The sequence below is a fragment of the Haliotis cracherodii genome, unplaced genomic scaffold (assembly GCF_022045235.1).
Source record: "Haliotis cracherodii isolate W230 unplaced genomic scaffold, xgHalCrac1.p SCAF_2, whole genome shotgun sequence".
Classification (NCBI taxonomy): Eukaryota; Metazoa; Mollusca; class Gastropoda; order Lepetellida; family Haliotidae; genus Haliotis; species Haliotis cracherodii.
In genome coordinates, this window is record NW_027266275.1 from 49637834 (window position 1) to 49650951 (window position 13118).

At 45.0% G+C, this 13118-nt stretch overlaps 3 protein-coding genes across 3 annotated transcripts; 2 read left to right on the forward strand and 1 right to left on the reverse strand.

The window, feature by feature from the left end:
- Nucleotides 1-2493: 2493 nt before the first annotated feature.
- LOC139467642 (uncharacterized) lies at nucleotides 2494-5797 on the reverse strand. Its single transcript, XM_071249166.1, has 2 exons — nucleotides 5658-5797; nucleotides 2494-5131 (listed from the first exon to the last, which is right to left on the reverse strand). Exons 1-2 carry the CDS (start codon nucleotides 5795-5797, stop codon nucleotides 2494-2496), a joined length of 2778 nt encoding a protein of 925 aa, XP_071105267.1.
- A 3038-nt stretch (nucleotides 5798-8835) lies between these two features.
- On the forward strand, nucleotides 8836-9219 carry LOC139467643 (putative zinc carboxypeptidase). Its single transcript, XM_071249167.1, has one exon. The coding sequence runs from the start codon at nucleotides 8836-8838 to the stop codon at nucleotides 9217-9219; it is 384 nt and encodes a 127-aa protein (XP_071105268.1).
- Nucleotides 9220-10073: 854 nt separating this feature from the next.
- LOC139467644 (DNA-directed RNA polymerase subunit beta''-like) lies at nucleotides 10074-11324 on the forward strand. Its single transcript, XM_071249168.1, has one exon. The coding sequence runs from the start codon at nucleotides 10074-10076 to the stop codon at nucleotides 11322-11324; it is 1251 nt and encodes a 416-aa protein (XP_071105269.1).
- Nucleotides 11325-13118: the final 1794 nt, after the last annotated feature.

Sequence of the window (13118 nt, forward strand, 5' to 3'; positions counted from 1 at the left end):
TGTTGGCATTCTACTGTCAGGGGTAATGGCAAACGCCACAGTGTATGTGTTGTTGAACCAGTCCTTGCTGGAAGAATATACGACTAAGAATATATATATCAATTTGTATTCCCTATATCTTGGTAAATTCACACAAGGAATTAACCACATGACAATAATGAGTATCTGACATTGGACACCCAATTCGTTTTACCATTGTCATCAAGAGCTAGCAGTTGGTGAAGATATCTTTGCGATCCCTTCTTCCGTAATTTTAACCAATATTTTGTCATTCAAAATTGACATAATACATGAATAGGATAGCTTGCAGTTTCACCTGAAATAGCTTTATTGGAAGCATATTTTCCAAACATTAAAAAGCGTTTTTAAAGTAAGAAGAATGTACTTTTTCAATAGCGTCCCATATTTCTGCTCCGTATAACAATATTGACGCAATTTCTACGTCAAATATAGCACAAGCTGTAGAAAAAGATAAATAGGATGTATAAAAAGGATGTATATTTTGCTTTTAAAATGATAAATAGGTATAATTGCTTTTGATGAGCTCATTAATGAAAAAAAACAAAGCTGGACTTAATATACATCCCTGGCGTACACGACTAAATAATAAGCTCTGTGTTCTACCTGATTGTGTTTTACCGATAAATACATATTGTTTTAGAACTAGAAACAATTTATCATGCCATACTTTGGTAAAAACTAAGTAAAACATGTTTTCTTTATCTACAAAATCAATCTACAAATGCACTATAAAAGCGGCCCCCTAGGTTTACATACACATTTGGAATATAAAACTTGCAATATAAATAAATTATCATCCGTTAAATAGATTTACCAGCTGTCAGAGCTTGTAATGCACACCTCTTTCTTTGATAGTTCACCTGATAAAAGGTCATCTGTAAATGGTAACTCGTTACAATCTTCACATGAATGGGAATTTACAAGCTGCGTTACATAACAATCAAACGGTTAGGCTTCCAAGTTATTAAATTGGGGGTTAAGCAGATCTTTAAACTAAGTGCACTAGATATCTGGTGACAAGGAGTAACTAGAAGTATTACCTTGTATCGACTTTTTTAATGTTTACAGTCTCCATGTTTAGCTGCCACCATATATCATCACACAGTTTAGCATCGTATGCACTCTTCGTTTTGTACAGCTCTTCGTGTGCTCAGATTTCGCATTAAAATAAAGGAGTAGCTTGACATCACATGTATATTTCCTATATGTGCTCTGCAACCTATACTTTATAGACATCAGATTAGAACAGTCTATATCAATCCAGGGCGGTTGTTGCTTATCGTGCTTTGTAGCAACTGTAACATTTGCTCCGGCATTGAATAAGATATCACTACATTTTCCTACAACATCAATATTATCTACTAATAATATCGAAAATTCATTGAATATTTCCTTACTAGGATGCTGCAAAAATAGCATAGATACGAAGTGATCTTATCTTCAGGGAGTCTGTATATAACTGTAGGATTTATTAACAAATGAGTAGTTTCAGGCTTCTTATTGGGTTGACAGGCTGAAGGCAGGATGTTCTTCAGAGTACATAGGATTGGCAAATGGTCTGACTCAGTTTGCTGAAGAACCGACATGTCTATTACTTTTGTAAAAATATGAGTAGATAAAATAGTCAACAACGCTGCATCCAGAATACGATACACAAGTCAAACTGCCTATAATGTCTGATTTAAATCTTCTTTTAACGATGTGGATGCCAAGTATCTTACACATATCTAGTAAATCTAAGCCATTGTTGTTTATGACTTTATCAAAAGATAGTCGAGGACAAGAGAAGTTATCGGTTGTATGGTCCTTGTGAAGAGGTAAATAATCGCAATGAGAATTTATTATATAATGTACATGATTTCCAGTCCTGGCATCGAAATCTCCACATAAAATAAATTCGCATGAATCGCCATAATCAAGGAGAATATTTAACGTTTCCACATGAGTAATAAAATAACTAAAAAATGAACAAAATATGCTCAGGTATCAATGACAATATACAAACTAGCTCCAGAATATAACTACTGAAAGATCAATTGTGTTAAACATAAACATTGTCAGGATGAAAAGTTGATGTTTTGAAATAAGTTGAAGAGATGTTAAAAGTTGCTTTTAACATTGTCTTATCAACGATGGTTCTTGAAATAGTCCATAGAGCAAAGTGAAGCCATCGTGTGTTTCAGCCAAAGGCATAATCAACATTAATCAACACTGTATGTGAATGTCAAACAAATAGCACATGTCAGAGCAAATAAATGTTGAATGCTATAACAGCATATCTTTGAAAACAATCACTTTTGCCTGAAACAGAGTCCATTCATAATTCATAGAAGTATAGAAAGCAATTGTATGTAAACACTGGAGAGATAATGCATGGTGCCAGGGGACGTTCTGCGTCGAACTGTATCAGCCAGCCAATCAGCGCAAGAACTACTTTTTTTCTTTTGCAAAAAGACATGCGTCAATATATCTTCAACCCATGGGACCGGGAGCATGAGTATGAGAGCTTGGGACCGGGAGCATGGGTGATGAGAGCATGGGGTCGAGAGAGAGGGGGTTGGAGCAGGGGACTGGGAGCATGGGGATGAGAGCGTGGGACCGGGAGCATTGGGATGAGAGCTTGGGGCCGAATGCATGGGAATGAGAGCTTGGGACCGAGAGCATGGGGATGAGAGCTTGGGACCGAGAGCATGGGCGATGAGAGCATGGGGTCGAGAGAGGGGCTTGGAGCAGGGGACTTGGAGCATGGGGATGAGAGCTTGGGACCGAGAGCATGGGGATGAGAGCTTGGGACCGAGAGCATGGAGATGAGATCTTGGGACAGGGAGCATGGGTGATGAGAGCATAGGGTCGGGAGAGAGGGGCTTGGAGCAGGGGACTGGGAGGATGGGGATAAGAGCTTGGGACCGGGAGCTTTGGGATGAGAGCTTGGGGCCGAGAGCATGGGGATGAGAGCTTAGGACCGGGAGCTAGGGGATGAGAGCTTGGGACCGGGAGCATGGGGATGAGAGCCTGGGACCGAGAGCATAGGGATGAGAGCTTGGGACCGGGAGCATGGGGATGAGAGCTTGGGAGCGAGAGCATGGGTGATGGGAGCATGGGGTCGAGAGAGAGGGGGTTGGAGCAGGGACTTGGAGCATTGGGATGAGAGCTTGGGACCGGGAGAATGGGGATGAGAGCTTGGGACCGAGAGCATAGGGATGAGATCTTGGGACCGGGAGCTTTGGGGATGAGAGCTTGGGACCGAAAGCATGGGGATGAGAGCTTGGGATCGGGAGCATCGGGATGATATCTTGGGACCAGGAGCATGGGGATGAGAGCTTGGGACCGGGAGAGAGGGGGTTTGAGCAGGGGACTGAGAGCATAGGGATGAGAGCCTGGGACCGGGAGCATGGTGATGAGATCTTGGGACCGGGAGCACGAGGATGAGAGTTTGGGAGCGAGAGCATGGGTGATGAGAGCATGGGGTCGAGAGAGAGGGGTTTGGAGCAGGGGACTGGGAGCATTGGGATGAGAGCTTGGGACCGGGAGCATGGGGATGAGATCTTGGGACCGAGAGCATGGGGATGAGAGCTCGGGACCGAGAGCATCGGGATGAGATCTTGGGACCGGGAGCATGGGGATGAGAGCTTGGGACCGGGAGCATCGGGATGAGAGCTTAGGACCGAGAGCATCGGGATGAGAGATTGGGACAAGGAGCATGGGTGATGAGAGCTTGGGACCGGGATCATTGGGATGAGAGCTTGGGGCCGAAAGCATGGGGATGAGAGCTTGGGACCGGGAGCATGGGGATGAGAGCTTGGGACAGGGAGCATCGGGATGAGAGCTTGGGACCGGGAGCATGGGTGATGAGAGCATGGGGTCGAGAGAGAGGGGGTTTGAGCAGGGGACTGAGAGCATGGGGATGAGAGCTTGGGACCGAAAGCATGGGGATGAGCGCTCGCGGCCGGGAGCATGGGATGAGAGCTTGGGACCGGGAGCATGGGAGATGAGAGCATGGGATCGAGAGAGAGGGGGTGGGAGCTTGGGACCTGGAGCATGGGTATGAGAGCTTTGGACAGAAAGCATGGGTATGAGAGCTTGGGACCGAGAGAGGAGGGGAGGCGGGGGAGCTTGGGACCGGGAGCAGGAGATTCGAAAAGGGAAGGTGGGAGCAAGGGACTGGGAACAGGGGCCTTGGTGCAGGAGACTGGGAACAGGGCGGTGGGAACAGGGGACTGGGTGCATGTGACTGGGGACAGGGTGGTGGGAAAAGGGGGCTGAGAACAGTGGGTTGGGAGCAGGGGGTTGGGAGCAGGAGACTCGGAACAGGGTGGTGGGAACAGGGGGGCTGGGTGAAGGTGGCTGGGAGCAGTGGGGTGGGAGCAGGTAACTGGGAGCAGAGGACTGGGAGCAGTTGGTTGGGAGCAGGGGGCTGGGAGCAGGAGACTTGGAGCAGAAGACTGGGAACAGAGGGCTGGGAACAGGGGGCTGGGAGCAGAGGACTGGGAGCAGTTGGGTGGGAACAGGGTGCTGGGAGCAAGGGGCTGGAAACAGGGGTCTGGGAGCAGTTGGGTGGGAGCAGGGGGGCTGGGAACAAGGTGCTGGGAGCAGGTGGCTGGGAACAGGGGTCTGGGAGCAGGTTGCTGGGAGCAGGGTACTTGGAGCAGAGGACTGGGAGCAGTGGGGTGGGAACAGGGAGCTGGGAACAGGGGGCTGGAAACAGGGGCAGGGAATAGTTGTGTGGGAGCAGGGGGCTGGGAACAGGGGGCTGGGAGCAGGTTGCTGGGAGCAGGTTGCTGGGAGCAGGATACTTGGAGCAGAGGACTGGGAGCAGTGGGTGGGAGCATGGGGCTGGGAACAGGGGGCTGGAAACAGGGGCTGGGAATAGTGGTGTGGGAGCAGGGGGCTGGGAACAGGGGTTGGGTGCAGTTGGGTCGGAGCAGGGAGCTGGGAACAGGGGCTGGGAGCAGGTGGCTGGGAGCAGGGTGCTGGGAACAGGGTGCTGGGAGCAGGGTGCTTGGAACAGGGTGCTGGGAACAGGGGCCTGGGAACAGGTGATTGGGAGCAGGGTGCTGGGAACAGGTGATTGGGAGCAGGGTGCTGGGTGCGGGAGACCGGGAACAGGTTGCTGGGAACAGTGGAGTGGGTAATGTTCAGTACCGTTCAACTTAGCCTATTTTACCCCGAACAGCCAAATTGGTTGTTTTAGTGCCAACATCTAGAAAGAACCCACATGCCTTATTCTTTACTGTGTCAATACACACTACAGCTGTGGGTGTTATCTTATCGTCGTACAACCCCCTTCTCCTGTCTAACAACTGGCTGTCTAACAAATGGGAGATAACCACAGATTGCCCTTGGGATTAAGAGTCCTGCCCGGAGGGGGCTTATGATTAGAAGGGATACGCCGAATGTTTGCTGTAGGTTATCTCCCATTATCTCCTATCTGTAAATGTCACTTAACACCTCCTTACGTAGCCGGATCTTACGTATGTTCATGTGCGTGGGTCACTGACCTTGCACCACGTGGTATAATTCCTTTACTTACAAATCCTGAGTGACATGGTCAATCTGAGAGACCGACCCAGATCATCGAGAGGAGCGGACGGATTGTGCGCATAATCGTGGGGTCCGTTACGCGCCCGCCGCTTCACCGCAAGGACGACGTCGAATCGCCGTCCGACTTCTTGCCGGAAAGTAGGTGACAGGGCGGGTCTCCGCACCGGGGACATTGGCCACTCTCTCCCAGTGTGCGTGTCACGTGATTACTACCAACATGTACCTTTTCGACCATTCTTTTCGTGTGCTGGAATAGATTTTACTATTTTGTCTCTCCTCGGGATCACCTAATCCAAGTATAATATAAACGTAACGTTTAAAACACGTTTGACATAACTATGCTTAGAAGTGTTTTTGAATGTGATAGTGACTCCAAAAGATGTTACAGATCAATTAGCATACGATTTACTGGGTTATTCTTTGCCATAACTCATGATAGATCAATAACCACAGATGCTGCTTGGGTATTCATTGATTTGTACGTCATTGTCAAGATCACAATGACATTTAAATTTGGTTTGACTGTATGTGTAGGAGAAAGGTCTGACAAGTGTCGTTGAACAGTAAATGGTTATGAGAGTAAAATGTAAGCTGGTTAAAGTGAATGGATAGGCTTTGCTTGATTTGTACATGTCACCATCATGCATTTTGGGCAATCTTTATCTTAATTATGGGCAGTCGTTGAAGACTGCGTTGAAGAAACGTTGACCAGGTTGGGCTGCGTGTCTTGTTTAGACCCTGGTGTTTGAGTGATGTCCCTAGCTTTTGTGGAGTGCGTGTTATACTTTTATTGATTAATTGGTTGTAAGTATTACGTCATATTGAATAATATGTGAATAGATCCAGTATGGCATTTTGAATTTGTAATTTAACTCATTGTGTATATATTGTGAATCTGTCTCAGTCTGTACCTCACAAAGTACGACTTATGAGCTCGCTTAAGCGCCAGTATATTTATTATTAATGTAATACGTCCTGTCAAATGGTATGTTAACATCACTTTAAACGTGTACACTACGACATGTAGTTTCATGTCAATATAACTGTACCTCTTAGCTAGCTACGTCTACCTGCAGTAAGTTGACAAAGGTTATTTGAACAAAATGAGGGTCAGCTCCATTACGTATGCAAACCGGTTCTAGTTTGGTACATATAGGTACTTGAATGGTATCAATAACTGTAAGTAATGGACCGCCTCCGTGGTCTAGTGGTAGAGGGTCCGCCCGTAGAGCGGAAGGTCCGGGGTGCGATCCCCGGCCGCGTCATACAAAAAGACGTTAAATGTCTGGCGCTCGGCATTAAGGTGCTAAAACAAAGACTGGTCGCCTCGGAGTCAGTATACTGTGTCTGAATGGGGTATTCACATTAAACTGCCGTATGGTATCTCAGTGGGCTAGCACTATAAATCGGCTCGTAACAAGACGTGAGGACGTAGCTGGCGGCCAAGGCACTGGGGATGGTGACCATCTAAGAGATATATTTGACATATTGGCATTGTGCTTGAATATTGTCATATTATGTTTATTATGCATGTTTATGATCGGATAGTGAAATAGATCATCATTGGGAAAGTAGGAGTAAGATAGTAAGGTATATTGGAGGAGTGAGATGGTTGAGCAACACTGAGACAGTACAAGGGATATGTGTATGAGTTGAGTGGGTAGTGTGACAGTGGAGAGTACACGAATGTGGACTATTTTGGATATTGTTGGAATTATAGTATTTGTGTTATGTCTATAAATCAGTAAAATCCCCTTCTGTGTTATGTGGTCATTTTATATGTGACAGTCAAAACACATTACAGATCAATAACCAAAGATCTTGCTGGGGGTGTTCCTTGTCATGTATGCCGTGACAGATCATGGTCAAGTATTGTTACCCTGGCATACCGCTCGCCGTTACATCGACAACAACATTTTCTGTCATCTGTGAATTGAAGGTAAAACATTGATTCGTCTGTTAACATGGTGTAACATCACTGGCGCACATCCCGTCCCCGGTGTTGCCTTGTCCACCCCAATCTTTGCCATCTATAGTAAGCTGTTAGGGTCATACTCTTCACAGGAAGCTTGCTTTCAGGTGGGATGCACCGAGCCGTTTGTTTTCGATAGATGTTGAAATTCGCCTTCCTGTAGTTATTGTACAGAACTCTCCATTGATAACAGGAGCAGATTTGAATCAATTTCGTAGTGCAATTAATGTAATGAGACGAGCTTGTCTAGGTGTCGTTGTTTCAGGCTTGGCAAGCACAGGTTTAAATTTAATTGTGCTTAGATGTTGCGTTCAGATGAAACGACACGGTATTGTAACTATACTCCTCAACAATAGCTGCATTCAAATAATTATTTCCTTAATCTTTTGTCTGTGGTATTTTTATTTTTCATATCCCCGTGTTTGATAACGCCAGTTCTTGATACCTTTTGAAATTACGAGTCGGGGTGAGGCTTTACACAAGCTAAGGCGGCACAATTGTTAAATAATGACCGTGACATTCTTCAATGTATTACATTGAAACTACAGTCGATATTAACAGGTGTGTACGTCCAAACGGGCCACTAAGATTGTGGAGAGAACAATGTGTATGTGTACGTCCAAACGGGCCACTAAGATGGTGGAGAGAACAATGTGTATGTGTACGTACAAACTGGCCACTAGGATGATGGAGAGAACAATGTGTATGTGTACGTCCAAACGGGCCACTAAGATGGTGGAGAGAACAATGTGTATGTGTACGTCCAAACTGGCCACTAGGATGATGGAGAGAACAATGTGTATGTGTACGTCCAAACGGGCCACTAAGATTGTGGAGAGAACAATGTGTATGTGTACGACCAAACGGGCCACTATGATGATGTAGAGAACAATGTGTATGTGTACGACCAAACGGGCCACTAAGATGGTGGAGAGAACAATGTGTATGTGTACGTCCAAACGGGCCACTATGATGATGTAGAGAACAATGTGTATGTGTACGTACAAACTGGCCACTAGGATGATGGAGAGAACAATGTGTATGTGTACGTCCAAACTGGCAACTAGGATGATGGAGAGAACAATGTGTATGTGTACGTCCAAACTGGCAACTAGGATGGTGAAGAGTACAGTGTACGTCCAGGTGTACACGGTGTATTCTAACCTCAAGACGGTGTAAGCTAACCTTAATACAGCGAAAAGAGAGCGCAAATATATTATATAACAGTTTTTCATCCATAAACTTGGGCACTATTTAGGGACTGGTCATGTATTATACGGATTGTGTGGGGGTATGAAAACATGTACGGTAGCCTCAATGCTGTGTATAATTACCTTAACACAGTGTACTGTAGCCTCAATGCGGTGTATAATTACCTTAACACGGTGTACGGTAGCCTCAATGCTGTGTACAGTTACCTCAACACGGTGTACTGTAGCCTCAATGCTGTGTATAATTACCTCAACACGGTGTACGGTAGCCGCAATACTGTGTACAGTTACCTCAACACGGTGTACGGTAGCCTCATTGCTGTGTATAGTTACCTCAACACGGTGTACGGTAGCCTCAATGCTGTGTATAGTTACCTCAACATGGTGTACGGTAGCCTCATTGCTGTGTACAGTTACCTCAACACAGTGTACGGTAGCCTCAATACTGTGTACAGTTACGTCAACACAGTGTAGGTAGCCTCAATACTGTGTACAGTTACCTCAACACGGTGTATGGTAGCTGAAATACTGTGTACAGTTCCCTCAACACTGTGTACGGTTGCCTCAATGCTGTGTACAATTACCTCAACACGGTGTAGTGTAGCCGCAATGCTGTGTACAGTTACCTCAACACGGTGTAGTGTAGCCGCAATGCTGTGTACAGTTACCACGACACGGTGTACAGTAACATCAAACATATGGTAACATACGGCAACACTAAGACGGCATATTACAACATCAACACACAGTATATTACAACATCAACACACAGTATATTACAACATCAACACACAGTATATTACAACATCAAGCGGGAATACAACAACGACAAGGCATACGGAAACATTAAGAGAGAGTGAGTGTGTATCGTTCTACGCCGCTTTAGCAATATTCCAGCAATATCACGGTGGGGGGACACCAGAAATGGATGGGCTTCACACATTGTACCCATGTCGGGAATCAAACGCGGGTCTTCGCCGTGAAAAGCGAACGCTTTAACCACTAGGTTACAACGTCAACAAGGCATACCGCAATATCAAGACGATATACAACATCAAGACGGCATACGTCAACAGCAAGTAGGTATATGTTAACATCAAGACGGTACATGGCAAAATCAAGACAGTATACGTTAACATCAAGACGGTATACGTCAACAGCTAGACGGTATACAACATCAAGGCGGTATACGTCGACATCAAGACAGTATACGGCAACATCAAGACGGTATACGTCTACATCAAGATGGTATACACAATCAGACGGTATACAAAATCAATACGGTATACGGCAACATTGAACATTAAACAGTATGCGCAAACATCAAGATGCTATACATCAAGACGGTTTACAGCAACATCAAGACGGTATACAGCAACATCAAGACGGTACACGGCAACATCAAGACGGTATGCGTCAACATCAAGACGGTATACGACAACATCAAGACGGTATCCGTGAACATCAAGACGGTATACGGCAACATAACGACGGTATACGGCAACATCAAGACGGTATACAACATCAAGACGGTATACGTCAACATCAAGACGGTATACAGCAACATCAAGACGGTATACGGCAACATCAAGACGGTATACAGCAACATCAAGACGGTATACGTCAACATCAAGACGGTATACAACATCAAGACGGTATACAGCAACATCAAGACGGTATACGGCAACATCAAGACGGTATACGGCAACATCAAGACGGTATACGGCAACATCAAGACGGTATACAGCAACATCAAGACGGTATACAGCAACATCAAGACGGTATACGGCAACATCAAGACGGTATACGGCAACATCAAGACGGTATACGTCAACATCAAGACGGTATACAGCAACATCAAGACGGTATACAGCAACATCAAGACGGTATACAACATCAAGACGGTATACAGCAACATCAAGACGGTATACAGCAACATCAAGACGGTATACGGCAACATCGAGACGGTATACGGCAACATCAAGACGGTATACGGCAATATTAATACGATATACGACAACGTCAAGACGGTTTTTGCTAACATTAAGACGGTATACGTCAGCATTAAGGCGGTATTCGGCAACACGAAGACAGTATACAACATCAAGACGGTATACGGCAACATCAAGACGGTATACGGCAATATTAATACGATATACGACAACGTCAAGACGGTTTTTGCTAACATTAAGACGGTATACGTCAGCATTAAGGCGGTATTCGGCAACACGAAGACAGTATACAACATCAAGACGGTATACGGCAACATCAAGACGGTATACGGCAATATTAATACGATATACGACAACGTCAAGACTGTTTTTGCTAACATTAAGACGGTATACGTCAGCATTAAGGCGGTATTCGGCAACACGAAGACAGTATACAATATGAAGACGGTATACGTCAACATTAAGACGGAGTGCAGAAGCATTAGCAGCTTGCATGGTAGTTTCAGTACACTTTATGTGAGTAAGTCACACAGTGTACGATACATTGGCCACAGGAAGTTGAAAAACAGGTGTCGCATGACGTATAGGGGAATGCATTATAAGACCAGCCATCCCAAGTCTATCTGATACAGACAAACCTTGAGCCTTGTAAACAACTTGGTGGATTAATCAAGGCACGAGAACAGTGCCACTTGATCCCTCACGCGCAGTACAGTTATATGTAGAGGACGTTATCTATAGTGTGCTACCGCCCTCTGCACTTATCTCCACTGATATATACCCCCACCGTGGTAGAAGCCATATGCTACTGCTGAAATGTTACGCCGTTGTGTGCAGGCAATGATGAGGAAGGGAAGACGGCAATGTGATGGCACACATCTACATACATTATAAAGTAGCACTTTGCGAGGAGCCAATTTAGGAGGATTTAGGTTATTTTATAGGCGAGATGTTTCTTTAACATGCAAAGGACTGTGGTAGTTCAGGCGTCTGGTCAAGAGAGCATCATTACGATTGTTCCTCTACGTGTGGAGTGGTGCTTAATATGATGCATTTGACGCACCCTGATGTGTTGATACTGTAGTGGTATAACAGTTACTATGATAGATGGGTATGTCGATGTCAAAGTATGTGTAATCATATATTTATCCTTGCATCCTAAGGCGGTTTTACCTGGCGAAAACGGCACCATAATTTTAAATATTTCACTTCAGTTAATATGTCATGAATAAAGATTAAAAATTTAGTGTGATGCATATGCTAAGGTTATCTCCCTTTTTCTTTATGTATTTATCTGAACCTCAAATAGTTTCCTTTGACATTTACCTACCGCCATGTACATCTTTAAATACTTAATAAGAGTGTATCTATCTACAAACACGCGCGCGCACTCACACCGGTACGCAAGCACGCACGCACACACTCACACGCACGCACAGAGAGTTGCTGCAGTGGAATCGCAGTTTAAGATACCGATAAACACCTAAACACGTATGCGGCTTTCGAACACAAAACTAATATCTGCCCCAGGATTATATTATGTTCTAGATTATAAAGCAATCCTGTTAGTTGGGAAAATATTCTGATCGTTACATTATCTGGACCATTCTGCTTGTCCCCTCACTGTAGCCCATCACCTGTAATGATGTTGTATACATCTCTATGCACAACATCCAGGTTACCATGGTCGGTTTCGTGTTTCTAACATGCACAAATATATAAGACACTAAAAACGTCCTATCATTACACACACGTGGCGTCCGTCCTTCCTACCTTGGCCTGGGTCAGGAGCCACGCTGAATGGACGTGCCAATAAGCGTGATGCCTGCACGAGCAGGATAGACTATAAAATGTCTTGTTTTTACATGCCTTATGTCGACGTCTTGGGTTATTATCGGCAGCAAGAAGAAATATTTAATTTGCCGTGAAAATACACATTTTGCATGTCGACGATGGGTACTGAAAACAATTTACTGTTGTTTGCGTGGATGAAAAAAACTATCTACAGATCCCATATGGCAACATCGTGTAAGTAATTGTTCACTATAATCGAGATATGTGTTTATCGAGGTACCCAATACAACTGCTAACTCTAGCGACCACAGGATACATGCTTGTGTGAGATCAAACTTCATATCCAGCAAAGCAGGTGTCCTCTTCTCAAATGACATCGTGCATAGGGAGATCATGCACTATTGTGCCCTGTTCCTGCAGAACACTACGCTGGGTCTTTATGCTGGGTCAGTATTCAACAGTGTGTCCTGTCACTGCGCTGGGTCATTATGCTAAAGGAGGCACGATTGGACCGTCTACGACGACCTGATAAGATGCATGTGCGGTTCGAGTGGGTTTGAATCTAAGATTCATCCTTCTTTTCACGCACTCAGTATGCTGTGTACAGTATCGTGTCATAGCTTGTAA